The 13,237-nt window shown below is 48.2% G+C and overlaps 1 protein-coding gene and 1 long non-coding RNA gene across 2 annotated transcripts in view; one reads left to right on the forward strand and one right to left on the reverse strand.

Annotated features, from left to right (window-relative positions):
• The window catches only part of LOC129385298 (uncharacterized), a 207,301-nt gene that overhangs the window by 74,824 nt on the left and 119,240 nt on the right, over positions 1-13,237 (forward strand). The gene's annotated exons all lie outside the window — the stretch shown is intronic.
• Positions 2,322-13,237, reverse strand: part of LOC126533114 (open rectifier potassium channel protein 1-like) — a 106,141-nt gene continuing 95,225 nt past the window's right edge. The window contains exons 5-7 of the mRNA XM_050180381.2: positions 11,831-12,060; positions 10,239-10,694; positions 2,322-9,627 (exon numbers count right to left, since the gene is read on the reverse strand). Of these exons, the coding sequence (XP_050036338.1) occupies positions 9,424-9,627; positions 10,239-10,694; positions 11,831-12,060 (890 nt within the window). The 3' untranslated portion in view covers positions 2,322-9,423. The remainder of the gene's footprint in view (positions 9,628-10,238; positions 10,695-11,830; positions 12,061-13,237) is intronic.

Here is a 13,237-nt window from a genome sequence, read left to right on the forward strand (position 1 = left end):
CTAAATACATAAAAGAGCGTTTTGTTAAACATAAGGATAGTAGTTTTATCGGCCGTATCAATTTGTGAACATTTGCTTACTAAGTTAGCATGCATGATGTCACGCGCGCACAAGCAAACTTGAACACATTTCGCTGTATAACCGCGCACACTCGCTGTCAAAACGCTGGAGTGAGGAAGCACGGCAGCAGCAGCGAGCGAATCGACCGTCGCGCTACCTCTCTCTTCAACGTGAACCAAGCGGCGAAAACACAGCGCACACGAAGCTATCAGCACTCGGCGCACTTTGTACCCATCGCAGATCGCTTTCAAGATAGTACACGCGCGGTCGCGCCATAGGGAGCGACTACCGGAGTCCACCTGTGTCCCAACTCCTTTCTGTTTCGGGCTTTTTTCTGGCGTGTCGTTCAAGGTTTAACTCCTAAGAAGCGTACCTCTTATTTCACTGATGCGCTCATCCTGATAATGAAACGGGCGATAGGGAGGAAGGGACGTCCTACCTCATTTCTCTTTTTAAATTTCGCGTCGGAACTCCAGCGATCGTACGTCAGCGTGACGCCACTGTTATCAGAATGTCTTTTCGTACCTGTGCCGTTGTACGTAGCTCTGTAAATGTTATTGAAACTTGCTTTCTATGTTCAGTTTTCACCAATTTGGAATACAATGTAGTTCATCTTAACCAGTAAAGATTTACCTAGAGTCGAGCAGACGCCGTCAAAATTCACGACGTCACGGCGAGGTGGTTCGGAAACTTCAAGGCGGCGTCGCCACTCGTCCTTGGTCGTTGCATTTTGCGACGAAATCGATCGAATCATCCGGTAGGTCGAATGAAACAAGATGCAGAAAAAAATGCCAGGGCACATCCCCCACTCATTTGGCAGTATTATGCCGTATTCTGACACGCCCCCGAATCATGCGGGCGCTCACCTTCCGTGTATCCGAAGTAGAAAACTAACGTAAAAATAACAGTAAAGCTCCTAGACAACGCAGAAACGTAACACCCAATTTTTTTAGCAAGAGAAATTGGCAACTTTCTATGTGTCGCACATTAACTGCCGGTCGCAATTTTCTTAAAGTGGCTTTGCCCCGATACAGTTGTGTTTTGCGGTAAGGCATACGAACATCGCGAAGGCGGTTTTGGTTTCCTGTTCCACTGCACCGCGCAGGATATATTGGGCCCAATTCTCCCGCAAAAAAAAGAAGGCGTGCATTAGAATGGGGTAAATAGCGTAATCAGACTGTGAGCTTCGATTATCACTTGATAATCCTCCTAGGGCGGCCCGAAAATTGGCGTTTTTGACAATCACTTTCCTCTAAGCTCCGCCGAGACGGACGTTGCCGCTAAAGGGGTTGCTATCGGTGTCAGCATAGGGGCAGACTCGTGCGTGCTTAATGGTCAAGCTTGAATTATCTGGCGAAGGCCAATTTAAGGATAGAAAGAACGACATTTTGCGTTTAGCGCTGACCGGGACTTTCGGTCTGGATCGAATTAACCGAATAATCAAATTAACCGGAGTCAAATCATTGGAAGTCTACTCTACGCACCTGAAGTTATTTTTCTCTTTGGTGTAATCATGTGTTGTAGTGGACAAGTTGGTTCTGTGACGTGATGGAACACTGCTCTGCGAAGCAATACCGTCGACATGGTCGTAACTATGACATCGGACACACATGAAGCGCTGTGCTCTGTCTTATAGTTCTTTACGTCTGTGTCGAAAGTATTGCTCTGCAGCGCAGTGTTCCATCGTGTCTTTAGTGTCCTTTTTAAAACCGAACATTGTCTGGGCCATAGGTCAACCCCTCCCCCCTCGTTGTCCCGTGGGGCGCGTAATCTCCCGTCCTTTTCCGACCAAACTCAAAACTGGGATGATGATGATGATGATGATGATGATGATGATGATGATGAGCTATAGTGTTTAATGGCGCAAGGGTCAGATTTGGCCGAACAGCTCCATGAAATAGTATTGAGCGATCGATAGATTGTCCAATTGCGGTAAGTAGATGTAACATGGCTGGGGGGTATAGAGGCCTAAAACTGATAGCTGTATAGATGCGTGAAACATATACTTACAGTACAACCACGACAATGAGTACAGTGGGGTGTGCTATGTCTAATATGTGTGATGACTAATATACGTAAAACATTTTATTGATAATTTTCAAGTAGCACTACTGCCTCACTACGACTCTTATATGCATAAAAACTAGGAGACGTGTAATTACCTTTTTTCTCTCCACGTTTTCTTGCTTCTGTACATCCCGGGTGAAGCTTGAATGTCACTCGGCCGGTGACCGAAAGAACATGCAGCGTGAGTCCGGTGGTAACAGGGTTAAAATGATATTTTATTTACAGCGGAGCGGGTAAAGTGCACAACAAGTGTAAGCACAACGCTATACATATACCGGCTTTTATGTATGTAATTGCATACGACGCACACACACACAGGCACACACAGATCACACCGTCGTAACAATAAGGCGCCGTTTCTCTGAGATCGTTTGTACCGTCAAGTTTCCTGACTTGGTGGGTGGTACTACATCATCTATGTCTAGATTATTCGTTGCGTTTGTATGTTATTTTTCTACATAGCGCCATGAAATCGCGCCGTTACAACCCGGAACATCAGCAACAACGCGCCGTGTAGTGGAAGCGTTGCATTCCGCGACGTGTATCGCGACAAGTTCGAAGCTTAGAGACTTCCGCACATACGTGGTGCAGGGAATAAGATAACGCATCTGGCGAGGCTCAAGCTAAGAGGTGTGCAAACGAAGACTTGCGCAGGATTCCCATCACAGTTCACTTGAGTCACCGCCGCGAATTCGAATACATTTCTCCAAACATTATCTGCTCCCCATTGTATATATCCGCCGATTGACTGCCACGTTTGAATCACCCGCTCAGCTTTGCACTTAATCACTGACAAACTTGTAGTCTGTTGGCATTTGAGACATACGCGCGTCGAGAGAAAGGTAAAAAAACAACAAGAACAGCAAAGTCCGCACTTTGCGAAGCTGCGAAAAGCTGTGGCACAAGAAAGAAACACGCATCCTCTTGAATGACGTGCTTATTATAGTGATGTGCGTCGAGCTTAGAGCCATATAGCGATCAGCCGTCAGTGCGACTGTCTAGAATGAAAGAAGTGTACTTTGTTTTCATCTCGAATCGAGTCCTTTCTGGATGCCTCTGTAAACTGTACCGTCTTTCCGTTGTGATGCGATAACCTGCAACGAGGAACTTCGCTTCTTAAGGCCATCTGTAAATGCCCAGTTTCGAGATGCTCATTTGTTGACCATACAACCCCTCGTGGCACATGAGAAGCTGTATGTTTTGCATGGCACCCTTTTGCCGCGATAGCGTCGCCCTTTGCCCCTACGTATGTGGAGCGGAAGCCCACGAAACTGACACAGGTCACCGCGGCCGACTCGAGTTCACGACGGGAGTTTCCGTCCACATTTATGTTCGCATTAGCGTTAGTGCATTATTGTCACCGCGAGAAGCATCAGGGAGCGTCAGTAGCGACACCTGGTGCAGCTGTTCTTAATCACAACGTACACAGCTGTTATGAATACATGCGACTATACGTTACGGCGATGAGGTAACGTTAATGCAGTTGCACTTGCTTTTTTAGTTCCATATCACAATAATATGACTGCCACATTTATTTTTAACGAAGCGTTACAAGATCGCTCCACCAGCTCTGAAGCTTATACAGTTACTTCGCGGCAATACTCTTTGCCTCCTCTTTTTTTTTCTTTTTTTTTCTGTAGCCGCGATATTTCATTCTTGCCCCTTTGGGCGAAGCAGGATTGAATCATTGAATTGAATCAGATTGAAAGCATTGAATCACAAAAGGAAAATACGTGTATTTGCCAGAGCATCGGTTGCTGTTATGGCCACTTTCTTGCGAATTTCGTGGTCTGAAGAAAAAGAAAGAAAGAAAAAGAGGAAAGAAAGCACGTTGTCGCATAGTTAGCAAGGCTCTCCAGCGCAGTCGCTATACGAGATGCCGTTGAATGTGGCCGCGTGGCTGATATTGAAATTCTTGGAAAGAACAGCGCAAACTGACAACAAGAGCTGTGTCTGTTCTGCTGCCTTCGTTCGCTGTGGCACAATCCTTTTGCGCTGTTCTCTCCGTGATGATGAGAGGCCAACTCTCCCAATTCGTACCCTTGTTGAATATTAAACTTTTCGCTGCGATTTCGGCGGCTACGACCCGACTACCCGGTCTATTTGTAGGTCTGGAGCGCGCGCTACATGCTGGAGAGGTCTCAGGACGGCAGTGAAACTGTTTAGTAACAGAGATATCGTCATCGTCATAGTCGCGTAAAAATACAAAGTACATGGAACTTTCAGCACGGCTATATCACTACGAGCGGACAGAAGTAATTGAAACACGGTAACTGCGACCGAACTGTGTCCCCAAGCCCTGCAGCAGCCTTAAGGGGAAGCAAGAAATTTGATTACGCATGCGCACAGGCCGGTGATAACAGAAGTTCAATCCCAACTTCCTCTATAGCATCTTCGATCGAAGCTGCTATAGAGGCATTTTCGCCGCAACTCCCGCGTTTCAATTACTTTTGTCCGCACCTGTACAGCACTTCAGCGTGGCTGTCATTTCTAAATTCATACTGTGCGGTCGCACTTAAGGCGTTCCGCGTAGCGCAACTGGTATACTTGGACGCAGAGGAATAACAATACAAGCGCACACGAGGTTACTGTCGCGATGTTACGCGATCTTGGTGCCTTTTCAATATGTTGACTACAGTGACGTTCCTCGTTCGGCCACTGCTTGTAACACAGCGCTGTCTTTTGTGCCCTGTCATTCCTATGCGTCAATGTTACTATCCCTAATACCTCTCGCTTGGCTTTAATTTTTAGGCTGGGCCATGCGCTAGTTGCGCTGACACTGAACACCTCTGTTATGTACAATGGTGCGAAGTTGGCCTAGTTGGATAAGCAACAATCCCAAACAATGGCGGCAGCTGCAGGACCATATAGAAAGACGAAACAACGCAGATACCGACTGCCAATAGGCGGAAATGGCGAGAAAGTATTAGAGATATATAGCCAACGTCGGATATGCGCGTCATCGGGAAAATACTGTGATCAAGCACGGGAGATTTTGGAGGCGTGTGTCAATAAATACGGAGCTTCCACGTGTACCAGCAGGCCTTTGACGATCCGCCTTTGATGACATACGGATCTGACCTTAGCTATATTTTAATATCTTCCGCTATTTAACGGATATGTCCTCCCTATGAAAAAGAAAGTTGGAGAACGCTTAAGCTTCGCCTTTAAGAAGTGAACGCGATAGCATTCAAATATCCCTGACTGCTTCTCACGCTTCCCGGCAACTGCTGCTTATGTAACCGTAATGCTTATCGGGAAACACTGGGGGCGAACGCTTTGCACGAAGGCGAACTTTCTGGTAGAAACGCGGCCTCTTGCGTGAGCCGATCCAGGAGATATTGCACAGCCGTGCCAGACAAATTACATAATTTTGAGGTTTCTGTTATTGTTTCGCACTTTTGATGTTTAAGTCAGAGAAAAATTTAACGTAACAGGCATACGCTGTCGGTGTTTTGTTTTATGACATTGGTTTGTAGGTTGTCATTAGCAGAATTCCGAGGGTTAACTTTGTCAAGAATGTAAGACAAGGTATGCATGAGCAACTTTAGTGATAGAATGGTGTGGCAGTATAACTCGCATATACCGCATGTCATATAGCAAAGGCGTGGCATATACGTATACCTAGGTACATACGGAAATTTTCGCTCACGGACAACTCCGCCGATGCCGACGCCTACACCGTATTTGCTGCGACACGGAGCCTTAAGAGGAAGCTGTAATTCGGGTGTTCCTATCTACATACATGTAAAAGGAGAATTCGTTTTTCTCTGCAGCCACTGCACTAAATTTGACAAGATTTGTTGCATTAGAAAGAAAAACTTAATATCTAGTGCTGTTGGTTTCGAATTTTTGATTTAGATAGCCAATTTTTTTTTATTAAAGATTGGCAAAAATCGCAAATTTTCTAAGGAAACTATCAAATTTACAATTCCGTAACTTAGCCATGAAAAATGATACCACAATTCTGTGAATTGCATGTCATAGTAAATCTAAGGCGGACGAAATCGATGTGTTACACGTGATTCTAAAAAATTTAGTAATATGGAAATACAACTTTTGCAGAACCCTTGTAGACAACGTAACGAATTCAGTTAAGATAGAGATTGGCGTATCGAATTTGGCCGCTTTGAATGATCTAGTAGATGCCGTTTACAGAATCGCGATATCTGCTCGTGATACAAAATTGTTCATTTGTAAATTAGTTGCTTCCATTTTTTTTAACTTCCGAATTTCTGAAAATCTGTGTAACAATGAAAGCCCTAAATCGAAATTCCGCTACCAACACTCGCTAGAATTTAACTTTCTCTCTCAAATACAACAAATTTCATTAAAATCTGCCCAGTAGTTATCTCAGAAAAGCGTTTTTGCGTTTTCCATATATTTGAATAGGCCGCGTTGGAGTTGGGCCCGAGCTAAAGCTTCCTCTTAACGCTCTTCTTATAAAAAAATCGCCATTTGACAGTCAGCGCCTCTGTTGTTTCGTCTTTCCGTGGTCGTATACAGTTTGCGCTCTCTCTCCGGAATGTGCCTACGTAATGGCATATACTATAAAGCCCAAACCACAATAGTGGTCAGATTTCTATTGCGGTAGAAATTAGGCAGCGCTATCATGAGCGCCCCGGACCGAGTGCATTATTCGGCGGCACTCCTTTCTAGTTTAGTCGGCGTCTTTCTCTTTCAAATACTATAGACGGCATCACACGCACAAAAAAAAGCACACACTGTACACGGACGAACACGGTCGTTGCCTTCCGCATCAGTATCAACAACGGGACCGGTACAAAGCAACAACTCAATGTACACAAAGCGCCTCCTTCATGTTTTGTCCTGCGTCTTTGTGTTCCACTAAGGAGCTATAGGAAAGCGAAATATTTACAACAGTTGTTATCAAAAAACAATCTTGTATAGTACACATTCCTACACAAAAAGAAAGGCATCCTAAAACCGTAGCCGTTACAAAACTGCGTTGCCATAGGAATACAAAAATGATGTTTATGTACACGTGTAATGTGTGTTCTTCGCCTACCTCGTGGCGGCTCAGTGGCACGGTAACGCTTAAATCGCGAGGAAAAATAAACGGAAGAATAAACGGCAGGGAAAATGTGATTCGGCGAGCCCTTTTCAAGCACCGAATAAACGCGGTTAAGGCAAGACCAGTGTTGTGTTATCCTCCTATAGTTCGTCCTGTGCGCCTAGTTAAAAAGGATTGCCTATTTCACAACCTAACGTAACGGGCGGACATTTCGCGAAGTGGGCACCTGGCACACGAGGCACTATTTTTGAGGAGTAAATGAGTCAATCTCATCGGGAATATACGAAACACTCCATATATATCTTCGTGACCGGTTACGTTACGTGCTTGACGATGACGGCCGGCCGTCCTAGTTCAACTGGCAGCAAAACGTCGTAACCGTACGCCTTGGGGTAACGGTAGTTGGGACAAGCGGTCGCACACAAGTTCCTATAGTCCCCGAATATCGTGTATGCGAGTTCATCGAGTCACCAGTTAACAAATAAGAGCAAAAATACTTTGCGCATTTGTTGGAGCCAGCCCCCACCGCTGTGATAAATGTACGTGCATCTCTAAAACTTTGCGTAAGATGACAACGTGCTTTACTACGCGAAGAACCCTGAATCTTCGATTTGTGATCGTAACCCGTCATCATGTGTTCGGTACAAGCTAAGCGCTTTCCTACACGTGTATGTAATAATTAACTGGCTTATATTTAAACCAAAACCTATACTCATGCGTCGCGAACATGTGTTAGGTATGTAGCTACGCGAAACGCGTGCTAGAAGCACTGGGGAAGCTCTGAAGCTCTTTGTTGTTCATAGGCAGCATCGCGGCCTCAAAACCAAGACATACCCTTCTGTGTCCCAGCCGAACTTTGCAGTTCCGCTCTGGAGTACTACAATTTCACACATCACAGCATGCACGTGCGCATGCGCACGAAATGCACGTATAAGTTCACTTCGCACACTAGGCCACATACAGGATATGTCCCCGCCGAAGCTGTCCTCACTTTCACAAGAAAGGTGTGCGCTGAGGGCCATCCAAGGCCCACTGCCTTCACGGCTGACACATTATTTCTGTCCTCGCGTAGTGTCAGCGCACCAGAAGGCCCCGGGAGAAACGTCGGAGGTCCACTGTAGACATGTCCTGGTGATCAACGCGGAGATCTGTTCACTGCACGCTACGTTTGTTCAAATCACAGCACAACTTGAGGGCTTCGATGCAGACACGACCCGCTTCCGGAGACCGCTTCTTGCCCTTCCGTTAGTACGGCGAAATAGCGGGGAATAGATGCACATCCTGCTTGTTGGCTTAAGTTGGCTTAAGCGCGAACGTTTTGAAGACGCGCGCGTTCGTACAGCTTTGAGAGCGAAAGTACGAGTTCCCGATTCACAGCTCGAACGCTGATTTTCAAGTTCGTCCGCGTGCAAATTTATCACACCGTCGCTGTACAGCATTCACTGGGGCAGTCTAAGCTGTTCCCTTGATACACACTGACGTAGGCGTAATACCTAAGTTTGTAGCACACACAAGCGCAAATCTGTAGCACCAGCTTCCCACGATTCCCTTCGGTGGAGCGTTTCATTCCAGCGACGTTGTGGCCGAGCTGGAAAGACGAGATCGGAAGATCCGCACGTATAGTTTCAGTTACAGATGCGTACGCGAGCACTCGTATATCCCCCACTTTCTTCGTGATCGGATGTTTCCACATTCAAACTGACTTGTCAACTGAGGGGTTTGACACGCGGCATCGTTGCACAACTGTCTCAACTGACACAAGGCCGTGTGCTTGGGCGATGCTACCTCCGTCGCCCCACTTCTATAGAATCGACACAGCTTCAAAGCTGACCTCTTCGCAATACGAAGGTTTCAAAATGCTTACCCTGCGCTTCAATTGCACAGCCCGCCACACACCGTGCCAACAAGTATTGTGAGCACAGACACGTACCGAAAATGTGTTCGGACACTGCAGCTGCCAAATATTGCCTTCAACAGCAACGCGCGCAAGGGGCACTAACAGGTAACCATTGTTTTCTCTTAGCGCGCGGCAATTACTGCTAATATTGGCTTCACTGGCATGGGGTCGCCAAAGGGTGACACGTCAGAGGTCGCCGGTCCAGCACTGTCATCTTCCCGCTTCAAGACACCACAAACCGCTTCGGTTGAAACTTCCTCCCGAGGTGATGCGCCGTCGTCTGCTGCACCGTCGTCTGCCACGCGTTCCTCCTTCCGTCCTCGCACTCCTCAAAGGTGACGACGCAGCTTGTGTGGGCGGCCGGTCATATGGTGGTGCTGTCCAAGCTGTCCAGGTCGAAGGTCACCATTGGCTTTGTCACAGCTATTTCGACGTCGTACACGTCGCCGTCGTACGAGTCTCTGTGCGAGAGGCGGCCGTTGCACAGCGGAATCGACGCACGGGGCGCGAAGAAGTTCGTGGGAAACTCCAGGTGACTGCGGTTCTTGTGGCCACCCGAGCTCTTCACCTGCACAGTTAGTGAGGAAATGAAGCGAAGGCCGAATAAGAAAAACCCTTCGTGTAGTGAAGTCGAGTTGGGGGGAAAAGAAAGACGGTTTTAAAATCAATACCGTATTTCTCTCGGCAATGGCCGCGGGAAAGTCGCGTTAAGCACTGCGTTCGACTTGGGTTGAATACTATTGCAATCAAATCACTAGCACTTGCAATATAGCGCGAGATATTCGGGTACCCAGACTGAAGGCTGATAAGATCTGTGCGAACAGCGACAAGGAAGGCAGACGATAAGGAGGCGCACAGGTACGCGGGCACACGTAACGTTAGGTGCAAAAGAACGAGCCATGCGGAAATGAAGGCTTCATGCAAAATGTTAAGAATACTTCCAAGGCCTGTCTAGTTCAATTTCAAATATGACATGACCTACGGTAGGGCTATACAAAGAAGAGCACTTGTAGCTTTAACAATCATGTTTTGGGAAATATAGTTATTAAATATTTATGCCTGACCCCATTAGCGCAATTCTTTAAGTACCACAGGTCAAAACATGCGTTGTGGATGTTTGAATTTGTAGCAAGCATGTCCGCGGCTATTCTGCCGGCCACCACAAAGACATAGACTCACGTGAAGGTAGTCCTTGGGGACGGCGAGAAAGCCCCCACCTCCCCCGGTGCCTCCGGGACCGTGGAGGAGGCCCCCCTCGGTGTTGAGAACGGGCAGGCTGTGCCTCCTGGAGGGTGCCGCCTCGCCCCGGGGCAGGCCCCCCTCGGCCCGGTGGTGGTGGGCGGCGGGCGGCAGCAGCTCCTCGCGCAGGTGGTACGGCGCCTCCATCTGCAGCCGCAGGTTGTGCGTCTCGATGAGCTGCCGGGTGCGGCACAGGTTCTGCGTGCTCTCCTCCTTGAGCGTCTCGACCAGCGTGAGCAGCCGCTGGATCTGGTCGTCGCGCGTGTTGTGGTTCTTGTCCGAGCCGCCGCACAGGCTGTCCGCGCTCATGTCGTCGTCAACGCCGCCCCCGCCACTGTCGGTCAGCTGCTTGTCGCCGGACTTGCCCCGCCAGATGGACTTGCGGTGGGACTTCTGCTGCACGGGCCCCGAGGCTCAACGTTAGTTTAGCGCTAGTCGCTCAATTGTTTTGCTATGAAAAGAAAGTATGGGGAAATTACTGCTAACCGCACTGTGTATATATACCTACATCTGTTGACACCTGAACGGTGGTCGGCAGTGGTGCGAAGGGAAGGGATGAGGAATTGAACAGGGAGAGAGGACAGTGCACGTATACGAGGCCGGAATCTACACACTGAGCGTTAGTCCCTTGCACCAGGTGTATAGGCAGCAAACCGGACGCTCTCGTCTGGTTGACTTCCTTACCCTTTCCTCCTCTTGTCTTTTTTTCACTCTCTGTCTCTCTTGAACGCTAGCGTCACTTGCCAACTTCAGAACGTGTGTCACTCTCGAGAGCTTATTAGAATACTCGTCGTTATTTCATGATGCAAATTTGCCTAGGCGGTCACTGTGCCACCAAGTCGTGTCGCGCTTTGTTCAGGGCAAAAAAAAATGATGGGTGGCGATATCAAATTTGAAAACTACGTTTTGCAGCTAAAGTTATACTGAGTGCCTTTACCGAAACCTTACACAAAACGAAAACTTGCACCAGCGATTCTTTAGAAAAAAGTCGCAGTTTCGCCCATAAGGCGAAGGATCGAATGTGATAGCAAATTAGTAGATAACTATATATACAAAGTAAGGATACAGTGGTTTTATCGGCCGTATCAACTCCTAAACATTTGCTTACTAACTAAGTTAACAAGCATGGTGTCACGCGCGCACAAGCAAACATGAACGCATGTCACTCGATGAACGCGGAAACTCGATGTCAGAACGCTGGAGTGAGGAAGCACGGCAGCAACAGCGAGCGAATTTACCTTCGCGCTACGTCTCGCTTCAACGCGAACTAAGCGGCGAAAACAGCGCACACGAAGCTATCAGCACTCGGCGCGCTTCGTCCCCATCGCAGATCGCTTTCAAGATAGGACTCGCGCGGTAGCGCCATACGCAGCGACTATACGGGAGTCCACCTGTGTCCCAACTCCTTTCTGTTTCGCGCTTTCTTCCGGCGCGTGGTTCAAGGTGTACACTCCTAAGCAGCGTACCTCTTATCTCACTGATGCGCGCATCCCGATAATAAAATGGGCGATAGTGATGAAGGGACGTCCTACCTTGGAAGCGAACTCCTGCAGGAGCCTGTGTATCTCGTCCAGGCGCTGGCCGAACTTGTGCTGCGTGCTGCTGAAGCTGGCCGACAGGCGGTCCTCCACTCGCCTGATCTGCTTGCAGCGCATGGCGCGCGATATGTAGTTGAGGATCATGGCCAGGTAGCCCAAGCCGAAGATGATCCACAACACCACGCCCGTCTTGTAGATCCAGATGTAGTCCCCGTCGAAGTTGCCTGCGTATGAACGAAGAAACAGAGACTTGCTATATATGATGATCAATGCTGACAACAGCACTAAGCTCGAAGTGCTAAGGAATTTGCGAGCGTCCACGTGAGCATGCTATATTTAACAGCTGTGGGCTCTTGACCATGAATAGAATAGAGCAGCGTACGGTGCAAACAGCTGATCACGACTCATTGCCCTCTTCTTGTTAACAGTTCGAAATATTCTGCACCCACGAAAGCTATGTACTATCGCTTGCCGCGGTATAGCGCGCGATTGACGACGGAAGAATTTTGGTGCAGGACATTTCACCAGTGACGCGGGATTAGAAGCACGAACCACACGAGGTCAACAAGGAATAGCAGAGAAACAAGAGCAGCGCTTACCTTCGACTCAGTTTCATCGGACGGAAACCGTTTAACTTGTACGTATTACAAAGACGCTTCTGGAAGTTGAAATCGGTCGTGGCACGCCTGTCGTCGTTATTGTCGTTTCGGCGTTTCATATTCACGCATTCTCTACACGTCTGGGCCAGCCCCTTTGTGCAATCTGGATGCTGTTCTGCCATATAACAGCACCGTTGCTTCCTGAAGCACGTGGATCCGCACGCAAGAGTAAGGCAGATTCTGCTGCTATTGAGAATACCCCCAGCGACACATGTGTGGGGTTTCGCGGCATCGACACTTGCCGCGAGATGCTAGCCCGTGAAGCCTTCATAGGGACACTAAGGAAAGAAAATTAAAGGGCCCCTGAAACGGTTAGGACAAATGTTGTAGATGCGTGGGGTACAGCTTAAGTAGAACATTCGAACCACAATTTAAGTGAAGCGTTACGTATTAATGGAGCTACAAGCGATTACAAGTTACCCTTCTCCCTAGCCATGCTTTTCCTCCTCAACTCGTTCGCCGAGCGATCGGGGCAAAGCTCCGCCTTCACTGGTTCTGCGTCAAGATGCGACGTCACATCGTCCACTTCCGGTTGTTTTGGAGCCCGCCCCCGCCCGCGCGAAACCTCTCCGCTAGCCGCTTGGCCGTCGACCCCAAGCGAGAGCTATCGAAACAGCGTGCGTTACGAGCATTCTGTCGTACCGCTGAACGTGTCTGGTATTCCGGTAATCACACATTAGCCGAACGTTTCGACGGAATGGTGGAGGCATAAACTCAAGCTGATGAAGGAACTTTAGTGTAG

This window comes from Dermacentor andersoni, chromosome 7, assembly GCF_023375885.2.
Source record: "Dermacentor andersoni chromosome 7, qqDerAnde1_hic_scaffold, whole genome shotgun sequence".
Taxonomy (NCBI): Eukaryota; Metazoa; Arthropoda; class Arachnida; order Ixodida; family Ixodidae; genus Dermacentor; species Dermacentor andersoni.